Genomic DNA, 18,306 nt, shown 5'->3' on the forward strand with positions numbered 1-18,306 from the left:
CATTTTGAATTTTTAGGACAGGATGAAAATGAAGAATCCGGCCCTAAGACTAATCCAGCAGCAACTGTTACTTATTTAAGAATTCCTCATGGAATCACACTTGATGACACATTTTGAACAACTGTAGATTTTTCTTGATCCAGGAAAAGAGGCAAGTCCTGCTCAAGTTCAGGCGTGAGTGCTGTAAGGCACCAGCATCAGCAGGTGTTATTATACTCTGAGAACCAATACATTTGTGGGAATCGGGGATCATTTTCAACTCTTCCAGAAGGCAATGGTTCTAAGAGAGATGAGGTATATTTTGTATAAAAGTGGAAAAAAAATGATCAATTCAAAGCAATAATTAATGATACAAGTTTGCATTTTTAGAGTGCTTTTTTTCCTAAGGCACTTCGTATCTGTGTGAGCTCATTTATTCTCATAGTATCTCTGTGAAGTAGACATAGAACAACTGAACTAACAGAACAAAAGGGATTTTCATCAGGACATAAGATGTGAGAGATATTCAGAAGGATATCTTAGTAGCAATAGAATTATTACTTAAATCGATACTGAACAAATCGATAGTGTTCCTCCCTTCTGCTTCAGTAAAGTCATTTTAAAAAATAAAATAAGTAAAAAATAATAATAATAAAATAAGTAATATATTAGGGAAAATAAGCCTATAATTTATGGGAGACACTCCAAGTCTGATCTTATTCAACAATACAGGCCTCTCTTTACAAAAAACAAAGTTCTCAAAAAGAGTACAAATCATAGTTTTTAAAACTTGAAATTTAAATGCACTTCAATGGTTCTGTATTTACAGTGTTCTTTATTTAACAGTGGGTTTTGTAGAGGTTTTCCTTAAAATTACATTATAAACATGAAGTTTTATAAACAATACTGGGTTGTTAAAGCAGAGTCTACTTACACTAAACGTTCTTTCTGAAACCAAAAATAAGAAAAAATGGAGGACCCCCACTGAAGAACCGCTCAGTCTATGATAAATGCAGTTGTATAGAACAAAAGATGCTTCAACCTGAGGTTTCCACCCTCAGATGACATAACATGAGCACATGCAACCCCTTCAGAAACAGAATTTTAGATCCTAAACATTTCCCTCTTAATTTATGTGGGGCTGAATATTTTCAGTAATGTGCAGATTAAGTTACTCATACCTTATTAACAAGGACCCATTCCAGGTATGTAAACATGGTATTTTTAATTTAGTGAAATCCTTCGTGGGTATACTCAACCCCCATATTCAGGAGTAGTTGGGGCAAAGAGCACAAAGGAGCTGTCTTCAGCTCAATGCCTGAATTGGGCACCATCTTAGGGACCTGGCACTAATTATCAATAAAGAGATAAAGATAGACAATACTCTCTCAAAACCTATTTCAACATAAAGTTTTCTTTTTGTAAAGAGATCCAAAGTGGTATTCTCTGTAAAGGTACGATAAATACTGACAGAACTAGAAACGTATGTAAAAGAGCCATCCTGACCCTACAGTGCCAATGTTCATTCATTGCTGCCCAGACCTTCATTCCCGCCTTCAATTGGATTTCAGTGCCGACATGGAGAGGTGGGATTTCACCTCTGTAATGGGTCTAAAGTCTCCCTGGGATGGCTCAGAGGCCAATTAGTGGAGAATTTTGTGTGCTAGACTGGATAAGGAACAAGTTCTTCTGCTGGAAGTTGAATCCCATCACACCAAGCATTGTTACAGCAAAAGACATACAGACCTTTGTGGATGGACCAAAATATAAAAAAGCAATATTTAGAGAACCCATGGGATTCATTTTAATTAGATTTGACTTATAGAGAACATCCTGCAAGTTACAAAACTATTCAAGATCTCTAGAGTATATGGCCCGACGTTGTGTAATGACATACCTTTTTGAAGAGAGGAGGTCGAGTCTATGTCTTGGCTTTGACACCAAATTAATAGTATCTTCTCTTGCAAGAAGGAAGATGAAATAAAATATCAAAATTATTGCATTTCAGAGTACAGATCCACCATGTGCTATCTTCCAAGGATCATACTAAAACAGGGTTCAAGTTCACAGATCCATTAATAATGCCTCCTCCTGCCTTACTTCTTACTCCCTCCTCCAAACTACCCCCAGTCAGCCCTGCAGTCTGTAGGCAAACCACACAGGAACTAGCAGATACAGGGCTTCAGAGAGTTGGGCGTGAGCCTTAGATTATGTGGTTTTGTTTTCTTGCTGCCAGAGTTGAACTAAAATGCAGGAGGTTCTCTGAAACACTTTTGCTTCTTGATGCTTGGTTTCAATTTTAACAATTTCCCCCCCCCGAATGATTATGTTCCCATAAGAAAATTTCTAATCCTAGAGGTGATCCATCAACAAGCTGTTGCTGCTCTGAAGGAAAACTCTGATTTTCCCTTATTACATCCAAGAATCCAGAGGAAAAAAAATAGGGCTTCTTCACTTCGGGGAATTTATATAAAACCACCCTGGAATCACTCACAAAGCTAAAATCCCAGAGGATATGCTTTCTCAGTAACCTCAGGCCATAATATTACTCTTAGTCCATAACATTACCCTTAACGGAAAACACAAGAAGAAAAGCTCTGAGCCAGGAGGAGTTCTAACACCAGTTTTGCCAATCAGGCATGAACTGGGACGGGTTCCTTAGATTTGGGGGATTTCTCTTTCTCCTAAGTTGGTTGGGCTAAAGGATTTCTGGAATTTAAAGAGTTTTCACTGACTCAAGGTTCTTGACACCATCAACTTCTTTAGTTTTTACCTTCAAATTTGTGAAAAACCCTACTCCCCTTTAGGTTCCCATACCAAGTGCAACTTGTGAAGGCCTCTTCCTCTCTTTGCTCTCACTAGCAATGGATTGCCAACGATGCATCTTTTGCACAAAGTAAGAGACATTGCTGCTTGCTTAGTGGCACCAGTCAGAGTTTGGGCCCAAGAGAAAGAGGGAAATGCTGGTTGACAGGATGTTCCCAGTATTTATCCCTTGAAGGCTCAGAAGGAGGATATCATATAAAACTCAGTTTGGAGTTCTAAAATTTAAAGTCATTCTACATCATAAGATGATATCCTTTCTAAAAAATCTTTTCACCCCCTTTATACCTAAATCTTCGAAATGTCCTTTCTTGGGGGGGGGGTGAGGGGGTGTCACTCCTTGGTGATAATTGCTCAACACTTTTATTGAAATACAAAAGAAGAATCCGGTTTGGAATCAACAGAGTACTTTGGTCACAGGAGGTGCTCAATAAATATTTATTGAATGAGTTAAAGGAAGGAATTTGCTACTCCTGATTCCTTAATGAAGGTTTTTCTTTTTGTTAATACAAGTTCGTTACATTTTCTTAAATCCAAGTTGTGTCTGAACAGGGTCCCCACTATTTTCACATGTTGCAAAGATAGAATTTTAAAGTTAACAGAGTGGTTATTGACTTCAGAACAATAAATATCTTGGGGCACCTGGGTGGCTTAGTCAGTTAAGCATCTGCCCTCCGCTCAGGTCATAATCTTGGGGGTACTGGGATCCAGCCACATTCGGCTCTGCTCAGTGGGGAGTCTGCTTCTCCGCTTCTCCCTCTCCCTCTTCCTCTCCCTCTGTGCTCTCTTTCTCAAATAAATAAATAAAACCTTTAAAACACACACACACAAAAACCCCTAAAGCAATAAATTCTCACTGTGGGCCTCAGTGTTCTTCAGTCTTCATGGTCTAAGGACCTTCTGGGATCCCATCATTATACCCAGCAGCTTCATAGCCAGTTGTCAGACACTGAAATCCTCTGGCCACAGTCCTTATCCCAAGTCAGTGGTATTGAACAGTGAGGCCCTAAACTCCCATGGCTGGAGAGTGAGAAGAAAGGAGAAAAGATAAATAGTGTTCTATAGGAAGTATTATGGAGTTTTCGGCTTGCACCCTAATGAGGAAGCTACTCTTCCACAGGGTACTATCTCCCCAGGGAGCAGAATAGAAGTCCTCCCTTTACAAGTGTGGGACAGAATGCAGAACAGGAAAATCTCAAAAAGAAGTTATTTCAGCAGCAAGTAATGATCAACAAATGTGTTATAGAGCGTATTGACAGGGGAGCGAGGCCACTCTAGTGGTATATTTCATGGATGCTCCATAATTGAACAAGTACAAAGGCAGAACCAAAGAATAAAGATTCTAATATGAGAATGCCATCATTTCAGCCCTCACAATCATGGGGCACTCAGAAAATATAGGCAAAATTGTGAGGATTCAAGAATCTATAAAATTTGGACTTACTCATAACAGAAGTTCCTTTTGAAACCATACTCATTTAAAATTTTTCAGCAGTTCCTTTTTTTTTTTTTAAGATTTTATGTATTTATGAGAGACACAGAGAGAGAGGCAGAGACACAGGCAGAGGGAGAAGAAGGCTCCTCACAGGGAGGGACTCGATCCCAGGACCCCGGATCATGCCATGAGCCGAAGGCAGATGCTCAACCACTGAGCCACCCAGGCATCCCTCAGCAGTTCCTTTTGAAGGGTCGATGTTAATATCAGAATCTCTTGTACATAATTACGTTTAATTTACCTTTATAGTAGAACGCGTACTTCTCATTCAATAATTCAGATTCAGACATTCTCGTTTGATTCACTCAGTAAATAATGTTTGAATATCTACTCTGTGTTAGGCCTATTCTAAGTGCTGGGAATATAGCCACGAACAAAACGTAGTCTTTACTCTTACTGGATCTTACCTTCTGGCAGACAGAGAAATAATTACGTATATCAGATGGTTGGACTATTAAGGAGAATCATAAAATGGGGCAAGAGTTAGAGGAATTGTAGCCCAGGTGGGGGGTTGTGATTTTATTGGGAGATCAAAGGACACCTGAGCTAAGTCCGGAACAAAGTGAGGCAGCCAGCCTGATGGCTCTCTGGGGAAATAGTTTTGCAAGTAGAGGGGCTAGCAAATGCAAAGCCTTATGGTGGGAGCAAGCTTGATGCAATGAATGAGGAGGAGAGGAGTCATGATAGAGGTCAGAGAGGAAGCAGGAGCTGAAACACGTTAGGGCCTTGTTGGCCTTGGCAAGGTCTTTGATTTCATGCTGAGTAAGATGGGGGCCAATGGAAGATTTTGAACTGGGGAGTTACATCATCTAATTTGGGTTTTGAGTTTTAGAAAAATCACTCTGATTGTTGTGTTTAGATTAAATTGTAAGGGAGCAAGAGAAGAAGCAGGAAGACCAGTTAGAAGGCTATTGCAATGGTTCCAGCAAAAGAAGGCAGCACCTAGGACACCTGGTGGAAAGTGGATGTGGTGGGAAATGACCGAATTCTGAATATACGGGGTGACCATAAAGCCTGGAAACATAAATATTATTTTACTGTGAATTAGAATGTGGCATTGATAAACCATTTATTACCTACCAACTGCATATTACCTAGACTTGGTGGCTGCCCTGCATTAAAGGCAAGCTGATGATATGATGTGAAGTCTGAGAGACAAAGAAGAGCACCTACAATGACTCCAGGGTTCATGGCCTGAGAAACTAGAAGCAAAGACATGTCATTATTGAGATGGGGGAACAAGCCTGGAAGATCAGAAGTTTGGTTGGGGGCATATTAAGTTTGAGATGTCTATGAGAAATACAAGTGTGGATGTCAAGATAGATATGAGTCTGGAGGTCAGAAGAGGTTAGGGCTGGAGATAAAAACTTGAAAGTTGTTGAGAGATAGAGAAAAGGTTATTTAAAGTTATGACACTGGATAAAACCACACAGGGAATTAATATTGATAGAGAACAGACCCCTTTAAAATTGAGAGGTCAGAGAAATGAGAAGAAAACAGCCAAGGAGATGAGAAGGAACAATGGCTTCCTGGAAACCAAGTGAAGAAAACTTTGTTCACTTTTATTAAATTCTGAGTTCAGGGGAAAAACACACCAAGTTATTATTGTCCATATTTGGTGAGTGCAACTAAATTATGGTGCTCCCAAATGGAAAAAAGCAGAGAGGAAGGACTCTCACATGTTAGTTTAACGAACTTAATTCCACTAGGTAGGTAATACTTTACAGTTTTGCTAAGCCTGACCAGCATCCTTTCAAATACACCCATAGATTCATTCTAAAAGGAGGAAATGAGGGGGATCCCTGGGTGGCTCAGCAGTTTAGTGCCTGTCTTCGGCTCAGGGTGTGATCCTGGAGTCCCGGGATCGAGTCCCACATCGGGCTCCCTGCATGGAGCCTGCTTCTCCCTCTGCCTGTGTCTCTGCTTCTCTCTCTCCGTGTGTCTCTCATGAATAAATAAATAAAATCTTTTTTTTTTTTTAAAGGAGGAAATGAATGGGTCTAAAAAGAAAAAAACTGGGATCTCCAACGTTTTCCAAATACAATAGGTAGACTTGTGACTGAGAATGTCAATGGAGGAGAGCCTGGCTGGCTCAGTTGGTGGAGCGTGTGGCTCTTGATCTTGAGGTTGTGAGTTTGAGCCCCATGTTGGGTGTAGAAATTACTTAAAAATAAAATCTTAAAAAAATAAAAGAAGAAGAATGTGCAACATCAAGATGGAGTGCAACATCAAGAACCAAAAACTGGCCCTTAGGGTAGAGGAAAGGACATAGACTTGGACACTGAAAATTTGGGTCAAGTTCTAGCTAAATCACTTGCTAGGTTGAATATTTCTGGGCAATTTGTGTAACCTATTTGTTCTCTCAAACTCAGCTCAAGTTCACCTCTTCCAGGAAGACTTCTCTAATTATGTAGATTTAGACAAATCCTCTTTTACTCCCAAAGCACTTTTATCACAGCAACTAATTATAATTGCTAATTTATTTTTGTCTTTTTAATTAGACTATTACTTCTTTGTATTCCCGTAGCTCAGTATAGTGCCTGGCACTTAGCAGGTGCTCAATAATGTAGAATGAATGCATGTTCCCCAAACTCGGCTTCCTCATTTGTAAAATGGAATAATTATATCTACTTTTCAGAGTTCCTTTGAAATTTATATAATCCATGACTTGAAAAAAAATATCTTCCTAAACTATAGCTCACTATATAAATAAAATACTTGTTTGTCCCTCACTATTTTATAGAATAAAACCTTAGCATGGCATTCAAGGCCCTGTTCAATCTGTTTCCAGGCCACCTTTTACATTTCTCTCTGGCTACTATGCCCACTAGTCTATTTGATAGCCAGCTAAGCAGTATTCCAAACACACTGACTTCTTTCATATCTTCTACCATTTTACATTATAATTACCTAACTACACGTCAGCAGCTGTCCTGAGGTCTGTTATAATAATTGTTATGATTGAAGTAGCAGGAGCTAAAAGCAAATGTTACTTTCATCTCTGAAGACTTTTTCTATGGTCTGTCTTTTCCCTCCACCCTGATGGAATATTGCCATAGTCCACGCAGCCAGCCATGTGCTTTTAAAACATGGGTTTGATTATATTTTCAATGTGTGCCAGATAAAAATCAGCCAGCAGGCTGGACTCGGTCTTTCATGATCTGACTTCCTCTGCCACTTCGTCCTCTGCTGTTCCACTAATAGCCTTTGAGACAGCCATCGGAACTACAGGACTTGTAGTTTTACCAAGATAATAGGCTCTCTTGGCTTTCAAGCCTTTACACACGATGTGTCCTCTGCCTCTAATGGCCTCCTCCACTTTGTCTATCCAGTGAACTCTGTCATCCTTTAAGATACAGATGTAAAGTCTTCCCTGAAGCCTGCCCTCGAATACTCCTTGGCAGAATTAGATGCTCTCTCCTCTCTTATTACAAGATACCTATCTTGTGACAATCTTCTGTGACGGTGCCTGTCACCTCCACTAGCCTGTGAACTCCTGCAGCATCCGACTCCTGCTTTATCTCTGCATCCGCACAGCTTGGTGGGGTGCCGGGCTCACTGAAGATCCGCTGACTATCTCAACGATGACCCATCAGTGGGACCCCCGGCCCTCCCTGGAGCCACTCCATCCCTGCCCACCACACACCTAATCTTTTCATTACTCTTTTGAAAAAATATTTTTAAAAGATTTATTTATTCATGAGACAGAGAGAGAGAGAGAGGCAGAGACACAGGCAGAGGGAGAGGCAGGCTCCCTGCGGGGGGCAACATCAAGATGGAGTGCAACATCAAGAACCAAAAATTGGCCCTTTGGGGGCCGGGGGGTGAGCCCATGTGGGACTCGATCCCAGGACCCCGGGATCAGGTCCTGAGCCGAAGGCAGACGCTCAACCGCTGAGCCACCCAGGCAGGCGTCCCTACTCTTTTCATTCCTAGCAAACAACCATTACATTCTTGGTCCTTTGAGGTGGACATCAGCTGCAGCTGCTGTTTCCAGGCAGCTTCAATACATTAGTAACAGAAGTTGTAAAATATCTCCTCGAAAGGAGGATGAGGGCAGCACCACGGCCCTCTGGATCGTTACACGAGGCCATCTGCCCTCAATTCACTGGGTGGCCTGGCAAACTAAGTCCTTTTGACGCCTCGCGTTCTGCTCTCGCGATACGCTGTGAACCGCAGACACGAGACCTCCGAGAGGCCGGAAGTGACGAAGCGGAAGTGGGGCAGGGCGTGGGCGCCTGGGCCTGGCCGCGGGAGGCGACCAGCCGGGGAGCCAAGGGCTTGAAGTTGAACGGGGAAAGGTCCCGACGCCGGTGGCTAGACTTTCTCCGCAGGTAGTAGATGGTTTGGGGGTGCAGGCGGGCGTGGAGGGGCCCGCTCCCCGCCTCTTGTCCCGGGGCCGTGCCGTCGCTGGCTGGGCGCGGGCGAGCAGGGGCTGAGGCTACCATGGCCTGCGTGAGGGAAGGTCCCCGTTGTGTGACGCCATCGTGTCACTCCCTCCTAGAAACATCTGTGCGGCCCTGCCTTCTGCTCCAAGTAAACTGCGTGCTGTCCGACTCCTCTGAGGGGAGACGGTGGTCCGGCTCACCTGTGTGACCCCGGGCCTGGCACAGGGCCTGCCTTGTACACAGCGGTCGTTCTGAAGAAAGGGATGCCGAGGAAAGACCCCGTCTACAGGAAGTTGGTTCTCTCAGCCTTCGCCCTTCGTGTTCAGAATTCTTTCCCAAGCATCTCCCTTCTTCCTGTCCGCGGTCTATGTGGTGGTTGTTCCTTGTGCCGCAGATGAGGGAACTGAGGCCCAGAGAAGTTGTGGAACCTTAGTTAGGAAGTGGCAGAGCAGGACCTCAAGTCCCTGCCTTTGGAATCCTCATTATTAAAGCAATGAGGTGAGGTGTGTGAACGCCTAGGTGTGAGCGCGTTGTGAGCGCTCAAAAAAGAGTGGACCTTAACCCTAGAGAATGGGGACTGCGTCCTTGTTGCCCTTGTTTCTCCGTTTCCTAGAATGGAGTCTGCCGCACGGTGAATTCTGGAGAACTAATAGTTGAATGAATCGATGAGCACACACAGGAGGGAGGGGCTCCACAAAGTGGGTTTCTCAGCCTCTTGCAGTGTCCTTCCCATCCGAGCAGTAACACCTCCTAATGCCATGGCATCGTCTGCGATCATTCTCCCATCACAATCTTGGCCAGAGCTTATTTTCTCCCGGGTTAACTTAAGTCTATAGGCAGAACCTGTACAAAAAGGAAAGCTGTTCTCTGCCCTGAATGCTTCTTTCCAGATGCCTCTCACTCAGCCTCTTAGATGCTGCTCTTGGTATTGTCTTAGGTCTTTGGGTGAAGTCAGTTCAGTTCCTTGATTCCTTATTCTCAGTTCTGATATCCAAAGAATTTTGAAGATCAGTTTTTTCCCCCCAGGTCGTTTGGCAGCAACACCTGCATTGAAAGGAGCCACTTATCTGTATTTATTCCAGATATTTACAAGTTTTTGTTGCAGTCATGTTAATGTGTTTGCTTGTTCAGAGCAGCCCCACACCTTGCTGTGGGTATCATGTAACGTATGGTATAGGCACTGCATTACCCTTCAGAAGTCTGGAAAAAAAACCCGTTGAGTTTGAATTCCACAATGTCACTTGATAAATGATTTCCTGTTATGATTAAGGTAAAGTTGAGGGAGGAAATAGCCTTTGCCAAAGCATTGTGGAAGTGGGCAAGTCTAAAATGGAAACCAAGAGACCTTTTCTACCTCATCGTGTGTTTACTTTGGAATTATTTAAGGGCAAAAAGCTCCTTAATCAAACGCTGGTTTTTGAATGTCAGGATCGTGTTTTATATTTCTTATGTCATCCGCAAAGTGTTACAAATGGTACATACTCAAGAAATATTTGTTGAAAGTGATACAAATGGTAGATACTCAAGAAATATTTGTTGATATTGATTGTCAATACCTGTTTCTTGAGTACCTATTATGTTCTAGGTACTGATTAGGCAATAGGATTATATTGCCTTGTAAATAGAATGGTCATGGTCCCTACTGTCATGGAATTCCTGGTCTGGTGATGAAGAAAGCAAATGACAAATACAAAAGTACAGAGTATGGTAAGTCACATGAAGGAACTAAACCAGGTGCAGAAAGAATATGTTGGGAAGATCTAAGTAGTTACTGTGCTAGCCTCTCAGAAGAGGTGACCTAGATTTGTGACATGGAATATCTTAACATTTCTTTTTTTTTTTGTTTTTAAGATTTTATTTATTTATTCATGAGAGACACACAGAGAGAAAGAGAGAGAGAGAGGCAGAGACATAGGCAGAGGGAGAAGCAGACTCCACGCAGGGAGCCTGACATGGGACTCGATCCCAGGTCTCCAGGATCACACCCTGGGCTGCAGGCGGTGCTAAACTGCTGGGCCACAGGGGCTGCCCTATCTTAACATTTCTAAATATTCTAGGGACTTGGATAGCCAACCAAAATTTGGGTGTGAAAATTTACCTGTTGGGAACCACTTTTGTCACATCACTGTAATTACAATCCCAAGTTTCTGATAGTATGAGTAAACTGAACATTTGTATGTAGTCAGGCATCTAAAACACATAAAGTCAACATATAATTTACAACTAACACCAATTGAGCTCCTTGCTAATCTGAAAAGATAACAATTGTAGAATAGTGTCTTACCTATTCTATGATCATGTCACAAAGTACCATGCGTTAGTAAATAGTATTAATTCACTCATCCAGACTTTTTGCTTCATGGTTTTTTTAATGATTGGGAATGTGTTTAATTTAGGTATGATGTCAGGCACATCCAGTCCCATTGGATTGAAGCCTATTATTTAGATACTTTCCCCGGGCAGAAAATGCATTGAAGAAAACATTCTTTGAGTACAAAGTAGAAAATATAGGAGAACCTAAAAATTAGGATTTTTGTCTCTCCAAAATATAGACAGGTAGCTTGCCAAAAAAGAAAAAAATAGCATTTTGATGACTGTGTTCAATTCCAGAAGGCTATGATTCTAACAGGGTTTTTTTTTTTGTTTGTTTTTTGTTGTTTTTTTGTTTGTTTAAATAGACTTGTGAGGAAACAGATCAATACTTGTTGCTCTCAGCCAGTGTCACAGTGCATCTCTGCATGGCGTGAGCTTGGTAGAAGGGGGGAAAAAGACAATAGAAAAAGAAAACCTTCATGATTGAAAATTTTAATGGCTTATTGAAACATTATAAATCTGGTTTTCACTACAGGAATAAGTCAGATAAAAATGCCTATGTTTGAAGTGCAAGCAAGGGAGAAAATCAGAAAATTGTAAAAACACACAACTTCTCTTTTTCTTCCTAGGGTTGATGATAGTCTCTTTCTAAGAAATGCTAATTAAACTGATACATTTTCCATCTTGCTTATTTGAGAGTGTGTTGTACTTTTACAAAAAAAAAAAAAAAAAAAAAAAAAGGTTAATTATCCCCTTCTCCTTTTTTGAAAAAAAAAAAAATGGATAACTCATTTAGTTTGCTTCTGAAAATTTATGTCTTCCTTAAATACACAGAAATTAATCAAACCTGAGCTAGGAATTGTGAAGGTCAAGGAAGAGAAGCAAAACTGAAAACAAGACAAATTTGTTATGGATTTTAATGTTTTCCTTTTGTGTGTGTGTGCAGTTTCTCTAGTAAAATCTGATTATAGATCGTTGAGGCTTCATTGGGTCTGGATGCTTGTCAGGGCTTGAAATCAATTTAGTACACTATCTTGGTGGCCATCAGGGATGAATCACCAGGGAAATTGCAAACTAACTGGCCCACCTTAATGTGAAGTAATGAAAAAGAAGGAAGGGAATGGTTTCATATGAACTGCGAGTTGATCATTCATAAGCATCATTTAAGGCTCTGGGGCTACAGACCTCCTTTAGGTTTTAATGTATTTTGTATCAACCTAAATGGGCCTCTTTTTGTGTGTACTTGTTTTGGGATGTGAGAAATACAGATGCTGATCACTCCAGGTTTTAGGGAAATTGTTACCTGATTTGTATCATAGTATTGACATTGTTTACTCCTAAATGCATATTTCCTTTTCTAAAGCCCAGTGAAGAAAGTAATTTAACCTTTTTCTTGAACTTGCTAACCTTACCAGGACTAAAATACTGGTTAAGGGTACCACGAGTTAGATGTCGAGTCCACTGAGGTACAACTACTTATGTTAATAGCTGACAACCCTCCCTACTTTCAGATTAACAAGAATGCAGAACATATTTATTTATTTATTTATTTATTTATTTATTTATTTATTTATTTTTATTTATGATAGTCACAGAGAGAGAGAGAGAGAGGCAGAGACACAGGCAGAGGGAGAAGCAGGCTCCATGCACCGGGAGCCCGACGTGGGATTCGATCCCAGGTCTCCAGGATCGCGCCCCGGGCCAAAGGCAGGCGCCAAACCGCTGCGCCACCCAGGGATCCCTGCAGAACATATTTAAATCTGATTCTAGTGGCCTGTACTAAGAATACAACCACAGGGTCATCTGATGATTCTAAGGCTTGGATGCTACCATCTTAATTACCTTCAGGACCCACTATTTTTATATGTGACAACAAATTTTAAGAATGAGATGTCAGAGTACAAGTCCCATTTTCTTTTTATTTTTTTTTATTTTTTATTTTTTATTTTTATTTGCATTTATTCTATGCAGAATTTACTCCCGGGCCATAAGTTTTTGTTTCTTCAGTTTCTTCTGGGATATCTTTTTCTTCTGTGCAACCTCCTCTTCTGGTTTAGGAACAATCTCCTCTTTTTCAGTAAGAATCATCTCAATGTGGCAGGGAGAGCTCATGTATGGATTAATCCGGCCATAAGCCCTGTAGGTTCTACGTCGCATCTTGGGGGCTTTATTCACCTGGATGTGCTCAATGACCAGAGAATCTACATCTAAACCCTTAAGTTCAGCATTACTCTCCGCATCTTTAAGCATGTGCAGTAAAAATTCAGCACTCTTCTTGGGCCACCGACCCTGTGTCCAGCCCCACTGTTTGGCCTGCGCACACCTACCAACTCCACCATTGTAGCGACGGAATGGCACACACTGCTTCTGCAAAGTGACATCTTTCAGATACTTGGTGGCTTTTCGAATATGCATACCCTTGATGGCCTGGGCAGTTTCACGTGTGTTCTTAAAGTGAACACGAAGATTTGAACCTCTCGACTTGCATGATTTTGTAGGGTTTTCTGGGTCCAGCGAGTAGCGAACCATCTCCAGAGGTCACCTCAGGCCGCTCGGGGGAAGAGCCAAGTCCCATTTTCTTATACTAACTTGACCATTGTCCATGGAATGCTTTATTTTATTTTATTTTATTTTTTTATTTTATTATTTTATTTATTTTATTTTATTTTATTTTATTTATTTAGATTTTATTTATTCATGAGAGACAGAGACACAGGCAGAGGGAGAAGCAGGCTCCATGCAGGGAGCCTGACGTGGGACTCCATCCTGGGTCTCCAGGATCACACCCTGGGCCAAAGGCAGGTGCTAAACCGCTGAGCCACCCGGGCTGACCCCCCCTCCTTTTTTTTTTAAAGATTGTCCATGGAATGCTTTAAAATAATTTATTTCTGGCCAAAGAGGTTGAACGATATTTTCTACAGAAACTTTTAAGATTAGAAAGACCATCTAGATTTCTTTAAATAATACAGGCCAATTCCTTATAAGAGATTTTTCCATACTGATCCTAGGAGAATTTAGGTGGTGCCCCCAATTCTGGCTGATTAAATGAAGGGCTGATTTCTAAGTAATCCTAGATTTTTTCAGACTGACTTGGTCTTCTGTAGATATTTCAAAAAGTATTTAACTTACATCTTTTTTGTGCTTTGCAGGAAACCGATGCCTCATCAAAATGAAGATTAATCATTTGTGTTTGGGAGCAGCAGAACTGGGGACCACTTACCTGTCAAGTGTTTTATAAACCAATTATATAAGCTCTGATTCCACTGCTCTCCTCCCCATCTTACCTTCAAACTTGTCTTACCTATGGCATTCAGGAGACAAGTGAAAAACTTTGTGAAAAATTATTCAGATGCTGAAATAAAAGTCAGAGAAGCAACTTCTAATGACCCTTGGGGTCCTTCTAGTTCTCTGATGTTAGATATCAGTGGCCTGACTTTCAACACAATTTCTCTGTCAGAGATTATGAATATGCTGTGGCAGAGACTCAATGATCATGGGAAGAACTGGCGCCATGTGTATAAATCCCTGACACTCATGGATTATCTCATCAAGAATGGATCAAAGAAAGTTATTCAGCATTGCAGAGAAGGGTTCTGTAACATTCAGACCCTAAAGGATTTTCAACACATAGATGAAGCTGGAAAAGACCAAGGTAAAAGAAATGCATACGGTGTGCCAATAAAGATGAGAGGTTTGGGGGACACCTGGGTGGCTCAGTGGTTGAGCATCTGCCTTTGACTCAGGTCATGATCTCGAAGTCCTGGGATTGAGTCCTACATCAGGCTCCCCTCAGGGAGCCTGTTTCTCCCTCTGTCTAGGTCTCTGCCTCTCTTTCTGTGTCTGTCATGAATGAATAAATAAATAAAATCTTAAAAAAAAAAAGATGAGAGGTTTGGGAGAGGATCCTTTTAAAGCAGGAGCTGGGGAAAAGTTGTTCTTAAATGTATCAGCCCCCTTTCTCCTGGGACAGTTATAGTTTCCAGTTTAATCCTTTGTGTTGACTCCTGAGGGCCTTAGAGAACAATTTTTTTTTTTTTCCCAAGAAGATGGGTAAAACCAACACACTTAGGTTCCTGATAAAACGATACCTCATAGAAAATGAACAAAGTGAATAAAGCGGGAGGCATGGCAGCTTGCTATAATAATGTCACTGTAATTCACAATTATAATTAGACTGAAATTTAGTCACAAATGTAAAGAAGTGTTTCCAAAGACTACAGAATCTTCAAAGACTATCTAGATGGAAGTACTTACATGAATACAAAAATTTAGGTCATAAAATAATTTTGTTGGGGGTGGAGGAGGAGGTGAAATAGGGAAAGGGTGCGTGGAATACTGAACTGAGATGATTTGGTAGTGTCTGGTATCTACAGTGCTAAAAGAATCAGCACTTCCTCCCTGTCTAATGTAAAATTATAATTTGTGCTTAAAGGGAATAGGCTTATGAATCATGAGAAGAGGATAAAATTCAGTGCAGTCTTTGTGTTAAGTATACATTTTTAGAATAGACTTTTTAAAGAGCACTTTTAGGTTTACAGAAGAATTACACAGGGAGTACAGAGTTCTCATAGACCCTTCCCCATCCACACGCTGTTTCTCCTATTAACATCTTGCAGTAGGGTGGTGCGTTTGTTACAGTTGACAAACCAGTATTAATACATTAACTAAAGTCCCTTGTTTACCTTAAGGTTGGCTCTTTGTGTTCTATAGTTCTGTGGGTTTTGAAAAATGAGTGTCATGTATGTACCATTCTGATATCCTACAGAATAGTTGTGCTGCCTTGATAATGCCCCATGTTCCACTTGTTGGTTCTTTTTAAGCTAGAACCCTTGGCAACCACTGATTTTTTTTCTTGTCTTTATAGTTTTGCCTTTTCCAGAATGTCATATAGCTGGAATCGTACAATATGTAGTTTTTTCAGACTCGTTTCTTTCCTTGACAGTAGGCATTTAAGATTCTCTCATGTCCTTTTATAGCCTCAGAGCTCATTTCTTTTTTTTCTTCATGTTTTAAAAATCAGCTTTGTTGCGATATAATTCACTTACCATACAGTTCACTCATTTCAAGTATACAATCCTGTGGCTTTATGTATATTATTAATTTTTAAATATTGTGATAAAATGTAAATAACAAAATTTGTCATTTAAGTATGCAGTTCAGTGGCATTAATTCTATTCATAAAGTTGTACCACCATCACCACTGTCTACTTCCAAAACTTTTCATCACCCCAGACAGAAACTCCATAACCATTAAGCAATGACTGTCCTGCTAACCTCTCATCTACTTTATGTCTCTATAAATGTCCTATGCGGGGTACCTCATATAAGTGAAACCATAGAGCATTTGCCCTTTTCTGTCTGGCTTATTTCACATACCACAGTGTTTTCCAGTTCATCTGTGCTGTGGGACGTCTCAAGACTTCATTCCTCTTATAGCTGAATGACATTCTGTGGTATAAATATATCGCATTTTGTTGATCTATTCATCAGTTGGGAGATTCTTGAGCTGTTTTCACATCCTGGCTATTGTGAATAGTGCTGCAATGAACGAAAGCATCCAAGTGTCAGTTTGAGTCTCCACTTTCAATTCCTTTGGGTGTATACTTAAGAATGGAATTGCTCGATCATATGGCAATTCTATGTTTAGTTTTTTTGAGGAACCAATAACCTGTTTTCCTTAGCACCAATGCCATTTTACATTCTTACCAATAATGTAAGAGGGTCCCTGTTTTTTCACATCCTTGTCAACACTTTTTACTGTCCATGTTTTTGATTATAGCCATTCTACTGAATGTGAAAAGTAGTATCTCATTGTGATTTCAATTCACATTTCCCTAAAGACTAATGATGTTGAACATCTTTTTATGCCCTTGTTGGTCATTTATAGATCTTCTTTGGAGAAATGTCTATAGAAATCCTATGTCCAGGATGCCTGGGTGGCTCAGCAGTTGAGTGTCTGCCCTTGGCTCAGGCTGTGATCTTGGAGTTCCAGGATGGAATCCCACATCAGGCTCCTTGCATGGAGCCTGTTTCTCTTTCTCTCTCTGCCTATATTTCCGCGTCTCTCTGTGTCTCTCATGAATAAATAAATAAAATCTTTTTTAAAAAATCCCTTGTTCATTTTTTACTGTTTTTTTTAATTGTTTGGTGCTATTGTAAATGGAATTGTTTTCTTAATTCCATTTTCAGATTATTCTTTGCGAGTGTATAGAAATACAACTGACTGAGTTATTTTTGTGTATTGCTCTTGTGTCCTGCTACTTGCTGAGCTCATTTATCAGCTGTAATAGTTTGTTGTTTTTTTCTTCAGATTCCTTAGGATTTTCTGCATGCAAGATCATGTCATCTGCAAATGGAAATAGTTTTACTCTTCCTTTCCAATCTGGATGCCTTTTATTTCTTTTTTTTGCTTAATTTCCCTGGCTAAAACCTCCTGTACAGGATTGAATAGAACTGGTGGAGAGCAGACATCCTTGTCTTGTTTCTGATCTTAAGAGGAAAACGTTCAGTCTTTTACCATTAGGTATGATGTTAGGTTTTCATAGATGCTTTTCATCATAAGGTTGTTAGAGTTCTAGTTTGTTGAGTGTTTTTATGAGGAAAGGCTGTTGACTTTTGTCAAGTGTTTTTTCTGCATCTGTTGAAATGATTATGTGTTTTCCCCCTTTATTCTAATATGGTGTATTACTTTGATTTTCATATGGGTACCAACCTGCATCCCTAGTGTAAATCACACTTGGTCATGATGTATATCCTTTTTATTTTTGAACTGTTTACTTAAGGTCAGGTTTGAGGTTTAAAAATTTATATATATATATATATTTTAGAGAGAGGCAGAGAGAGCATGAGCAGGAAGAGGGGGAGAGAGAGAGGCAGAGAATCACAAGCAGATTCTGCACTGAGTGCAAAGCCTGATGTGGGGCTCAATCTCATGACCTTGAGATCATGACCTGAGCTAAAATCAAAGGCCAGATGCTTAAACCGACTGAGCCACCCAGGCACCCCAGGTTTGAGGTTTAGTGATGAAATTGGAGAAAATCTTCCTGGGTTTTGATCATGCTGTGCTTTTTAATCCAGAAATTGTAAAGACATTAACTTTCATGAGGTTTGAATTTATTTTTAAAAATTAAAATAGTGATCAAAATTTTGCATCCCCAAGAATTAGGTTTAAAAAAAGTATTTTGTATGATCGTGAATGGAATATAATCATTTTTTTCTTCATAGAGCAGATATTTTATTACTGTACTAAGCACTTGATTTTTTTTCCTTAAGTGGAAAGAGAGGATCAGCCCATGTTCTAAAGAGTTT

At 40.4% G+C, this 18,306-nt stretch overlaps 3 protein-coding genes across 6 annotated transcripts in view; 1 reads left to right on the forward strand and 2 right to left on the reverse strand.

The window, feature by feature from the left end:
- The window catches only part of GRAP2 (GRB2 related adaptor protein 2), a 64,027-nt gene extending 61,820 nt beyond the window's left edge, over nucleotides 1-2,207 (reverse strand). For both annotated transcript variants that reach the window (XM_038550491.1, XM_038550490.1), the window contains exon 1: nucleotides 1,877-2,207. The gene's annotated coding sequence lies outside the window, so the exon portion shown is untranslated. The remainder of the gene's footprint in view (nucleotides 1-1,876) is intronic.
- A 6,303-nt stretch (nucleotides 2,208-8,510) lies between these two features.
- The window catches only part of ENTHD1 (ENTH domain containing 1), a 105,997-nt gene continuing 96,201 nt past the window's right edge, over nucleotides 8,511-18,306 (forward strand). For 2 of the 3 annotated variants that reach the window (XM_038550498.1, XM_038550500.1), the window contains exons 1-2: nucleotides 8,511-8,631; nucleotides 14,148-14,650. In XM_038550498.1, coding sequence (XP_038406426.1) covers nucleotides 14,302-14,650 — 349 coding nt within the window. In that variant the 5' untranslated portion in view covers nucleotides 8,511-8,631; nucleotides 14,148-14,301. Of the gene's footprint in view, nucleotides 8,632-8,801; nucleotides 9,184-14,147; nucleotides 14,651-18,306 lie in introns of all 3 variants that reach the window. The other variant, XM_038550499.1, reaches the window with a different exon arrangement.
- Nucleotides 12,937-13,563, reverse strand: LOC106559375 (60S ribosomal protein L17-like). The gene has a single exon (XM_038550501.1). It carries the CDS (start codon nucleotides 13,525-13,527, stop codon nucleotides 12,973-12,975), a length of 555 nt encoding a protein of 184 aa, XP_038406429.1. The 5' UTR covers nucleotides 13,528-13,563; the 3' UTR covers nucleotides 12,937-12,972.

This window comes from Canis lupus, chromosome 10 (assembly GCF_011100685.1).
Source record: "Canis lupus familiaris isolate Mischka breed German Shepherd chromosome 10, alternate assembly UU_Cfam_GSD_1.0, whole genome shotgun sequence".
NCBI classification, from domain to species: Eukaryota; Metazoa; Chordata; class Mammalia; order Carnivora; family Canidae; genus Canis; species Canis lupus.